The 4,739-nt window shown below is 39.9% G+C and overlaps 1 protein-coding gene across 1 annotated transcript; it reads right to left on the bottom strand.

Moving 5' to 3' along the window:
• Window positions 1-896: 896 nt before the first annotated feature.
• On the bottom strand, window positions 897-4,385 carry LOC105570866 (the record flags this gene model as incomplete). The annotated part of the gene is made up of 3 exons (XM_012028318.1): window positions 3,518-4,385; window positions 2,213-3,376; window positions 897-1,039 (listed from the first exon to the last, which is right to left on the bottom strand). Coding segments are annotated over exons 1-3 (1,848 nt in total), but the record flags the coding sequence as incomplete, so codon positions are not given.
• Between the last annotated feature and the right edge of the window lie 354 nt (window positions 4,386-4,739).

Here is a 4,739-nt window from a genome sequence, read left to right as displayed (position 1 = left end):
CCGGGACACTGCCCGGGACCGCGACAGCCCCCCGCCAGCGACCCTCCGGACCCCGACCTGGGAAACGTCCCAGCGGCTCCGGAGGGCCCCATGCCGCCGAGCCCCGCCTCGGAATACGTCCGAGCGGCCCCGACGACACGTCCTCTCGACCCCGAGCCCCGACCTGGAAATAAGTTCCGGCGGCCCCGGGGCCACGCCTCGTTGTGCCTACCCATGCGTACACGGTACGCCCTGGTGATTTAACACCTTTTCCAACCCAAAGGCACGAGGCCTTCCGCTCAAAAGTATGGGTCCACGATGCCCTTCCGGACAGAATGTCCATGAGACATCGCTTCCCCATCCTGCTCGGCCGATGTTCGGCCAGGCCATACACTGGCCAAGTGGGCTCTTAGTCGGCGGACGCCCAGCCCATGGAACCGCCGGAGCCTAAAAGCGGCACATAACGGTTCCCAGCCGGACGCCCGCCTTAAGCCCCCCCACCACGACAAGGTGGCCCACACGGGGAGGTGCATCTCAGGAGAGATCGATAGTGCAACCCCGGCAGAATGCCGGGGATGACACCCGCAAATTAGCCACCGAAGCAGCACCCTCTTGGTCGTCGCTGCTCGCCCAGCGACTAGTGACCTATGTCACTTGGCGACCTACGTGCGTCGGTTGCGCGCCTTCATCGGCGTTCCTCCGATCCTCCGCCTTCGGGTGCGCGCCTTCAACGGCGTTCCTCCGATTTTCCACAATCGGTTGCGCGCCTCCATCGGCGTTCCTCCGATTTTCCGCCTCCGGTTGCGCGCCTCCATCGGCGTTCCTCCGGTTCTCCTCCATCGGTTGCGCGCCTCCATCGGTTGCGCGCCTCCATCGGCGTTCCTCCGACTCTCCGCCTCCGGTTGCGCGCCTCCAACGGCGTTCCTCCGGTCCTCCTCCATCGGTTGCGCGCCTTCGTAACGGCGTTCCTCCGGCGGGAAACCACCACCTCCCCTCGAACTGGCATTGAGCCGCCAGTCCTTACCGATCTCCTCCACGTCGTCAACACCAGTCACCTGGTCTGAACCCCGCAAAAGAAAGGGGGACCTTCTCCGTCGTAACCAACCTCAGTTCCCAGTCGTTCCAGGGGCAATTTCACAGAGTCCCCTCGAACAGACAGAATCTCATGCTAAGATTGGCACACAGCGAACACTTACCGTTCTCACGTTATCACATTTCTATTAACTTAAGTTAGTTCTTTCGGTTTCATGAAGTAGTTAACGCAATCACATCTGGTTTGCCACTTACGTGTTCCATTTTCAGATTAAGGAGGTTCTCTAGTGAATAGAAATAATGCCAAATAAAATCTGAAAATTTGCATATAGGTTAGTTTTTACGTAAAAAAGACACACGTAAAGTTTTGGAAAGCTAGGGTACCTAGAAGCTGAAAAATTAACGTTTTAATTTTTTACGTTTTAACACGGGCTCTTATGCGAAACTGCGGTTTCAACGCACTCAATGACGTAGTACAATGTGATTAACGCCAAGGTTGACCCGGGAATTTTATATATAGTAGAAAAATATCTGAAGAACACATATTGATTTAGACAATACTCCGTGGGTACTTACAACATTAATAATAAATTAAGAAATAGTCAGAAAATGTGTTTTTTCGTCCGCTATTTACACGGCGTCAGAAATCTGGCAACGCTGTACGAGAGTTTAGGTGGCGCGCTCGTTTCAAATACTCGTACGTAATACCGCGATCCATAGGTCAATGATTGATTCGTGATGACAGATTTAGAATACTTAATAACTATATTAGTAATAATAATATTAATAAAAAATAATACTTCATATTCTTTTATTTTTATTTTAATAGAAAATTGCGAAAATTCGTAGTACAAATATTGTGATGTTATAAAACATCAATCACAGAATATTATTTTTTTTTTATGATTCGTTAACATCATATTGCAAATTCTATGCATTCTTAAAAATACGTTTAATTTGAATAAATTTTCAATACTTAACAAGCTAATAGAAAATGTTTTACATAAAATAATTATAAAATTTGATATAAACATGCGTTCGTAATTATGATATCTAATAAAAAAAACTGTATTTAATCTTATTGTTAAAAATAAATATTATATATTTTGTTAGTTATTTTGCATGACGAGAATTGAACTTTTTTCAAAAAAGTCGTAGACTTTTTGTATGACGTTTTTGTTTACTGTAACTCTGACAGTACCTGATTCATCTTTGCCAAATAATTTTTTTAATCCTACAAGTTTCTCTTCTTCATACGTTTCGGAAATATTCTTATAACTTATACCAGCAGCGATAATTCTTTTTCTCATTGTTAGTGACGTGCATTCGTTTAACGCACTTAATTCCTGTAAGGCACCAGGTAATTCTTTGGCAAATAACTCTTTTTTTTCAATGTCTACTAAAGTTATAACATTTTTAACTATACTATCATTGGTTATGTTAAAATTTTCTAATACTTTATCTAAAATCACAACGTCATCAAGAGCATTATGAGCTTGACTTGTATCTATACCCATATTGTTTGCAACTGTTTCCAATTTATTTTCACCTCGACCTTTCTTCGTATTACATTTTCTTATCAAAGGTAATGTATCCGCAAATCCTAAAATAACTGATTGGTAATATTTATCCATGAATGTAGTTTTGATCGCTTTCAATAACCGGGAATAATCAAAATTGCAGTTGTGAGCTGTCAGTATACATTTCTTTTGAAACAAGTACAAAAACTCATAAAATGCAATCATCGCGTCCAGTAAGGGAACGGTTTCAAGGACTTTTCCACGTAACGTTAGATTCCCATCGTCATACCGTAAACCAGTAACTATACTTGATTCTTCATTAATTTTTTGACTAGGTTTTACATACACAGAAAACGTAAAGTTTTGGCATTTTGCAGCTATTTGCAGAATATCCGCGCTCTTGCTGAGGCCACCAGTTTCCAAATCAAATAGTACAACGATTGGCTTATCATCGGTTATTTCTGCAATAGCAATAGTTGCATCTAAATTAAGTAGTCCTACATTGGATTCATAGGTTGTTCCTTCTGACAACTCCTTTTTCTGTCTCAAGTCAGTCTTACGTTTCCTTAAAAATAAACGTCGCTTTTTAAATGCACGCGTCGACGCAGTTGCATATTTTTTCTTAGAATATACGTCTTTTTTCGCAGTATACTTTTTCGTATGTTTGCCTGGTGATAAACATAACTTTTCAGATAAACGTACAAGGTACTGCTCACCATCATTCTTTTTGTTGATAGCACACGCTACTCTCACATCACCAGATGCTGACATGCCATACATTTTACTTTTTGGAGCTTTACTTGCTATCACAGAATTCAAGCTTTCATTAGCATTACTTGAAGCACCTGCTGAAAATGAGCTTGTTTTATTAGCTAGAGTATCAAATATATCTTTTAAACTTTGGAACAAATTAGGATTTTTAAAACCTTCTTTAATGACTGAATGGGTATATGTGTCTGGATTATTTTTATAACCACACCACGTACCACAGTTTTCATGACTATTAAAACAATGGTCTGGAATATTTCTAATAGCAGCAGCCATGGTCGTACTGTTTCCAATATTCTGCGAAATACAAAAATTAAAGCACCTCTGTAAATATTTGATTACTGGCCCAGTAAGTTCTTTAAAATTCTTTTTAATTTTGTATAACGCGTTCGTAACTCCTTTGCTTGTATGGTTTTTGTCAGCCTGTTTGACCACTTCATGTTTACAAGCATTGCGTACAGCACTAATGGAACTGCTATCATTGTCCGCTATTAGAATTCCAACTTGAATGTTACATTCTTTTAAAATTTTATTTTCATTAACAAGTTTGACTGCTGCATGAGGTTCCATAGCTTTGGCAGATCCTTCAAAATTCAAGCGACAGTCATGATCACTAGGTGACCTGCCAAGGTCACACTTTTTACACTTTCTATTTAGTGTGACATAAGATATAACTTTTTTGGTATAGTGACCGATTAAAGCAGCAGTGCCTGAGAGGCTGTCGTATGTTCGTCCGGTACCTCGAGTTGTCCAGCCCATATCGAATGATGTAGCTATACGTACTAAATTTTCATCTGGATATTGGTCATTGTTTTCATACTCGTCAGGAAGAATAAAATTATGATCCAAATGACTAGGCCTGAAAATAAATCAAAAGGAGCAAAATATAGGATTGAACTTCCTTTTGTTTTTCTTTTTTATTTATTAGTGCAAAACAATTTTTCAATTCAGATACAATCACCGTACAATTATTATTGTAGCGTATACATCATCATAAGTAGCTTTCAACTATATCAGTACTTAGTATATAAAAATCAATCAATTTACGTACAATTGATTTCAACTAATGAGTACAATACTCAGCATAATTAATAAAGAATGACATAAAACTTAACAACGAAAAAAAATCATAAGTAAATAGTTGAAAATTGATCAAAATAAAAGATTAAAAAATATATGTATAAATTGTGGATGAGTTGAAAAAATCAATAGTAACAAAAAATAATGTACAATTCTAAAGCTTACAGTAACTTTACAACATCTTCTTTATTTTCTATTGTCTTCTTTCTTTCTTCATAAGCTGCACGAACACAACTCTCATAGGCCAGACCCTCGATAGCTACTCCTACTTCTTTCTCATGTTCTTTATATGTCCCCCAATGCAGCTCTGGAATATCGAAGGAAGTCAATACTTCGTTGAATTGTGTATTTCCAATCCCC

This window comes from Vollenhovia emeryi, unplaced genomic scaffold, assembly GCF_000949405.1.
Source record: "Vollenhovia emeryi isolate VEMERY1.0 unplaced genomic scaffold, V.emery_V1.0 DF941671.1, whole genome shotgun sequence".
NCBI classification, from domain to species: domain Eukaryota; kingdom Metazoa; phylum Arthropoda; class Insecta; order Hymenoptera; family Formicidae; genus Vollenhovia; species Vollenhovia emeryi.
This window is presented reverse-complemented; position numbering and strand designations above follow the sequence as displayed.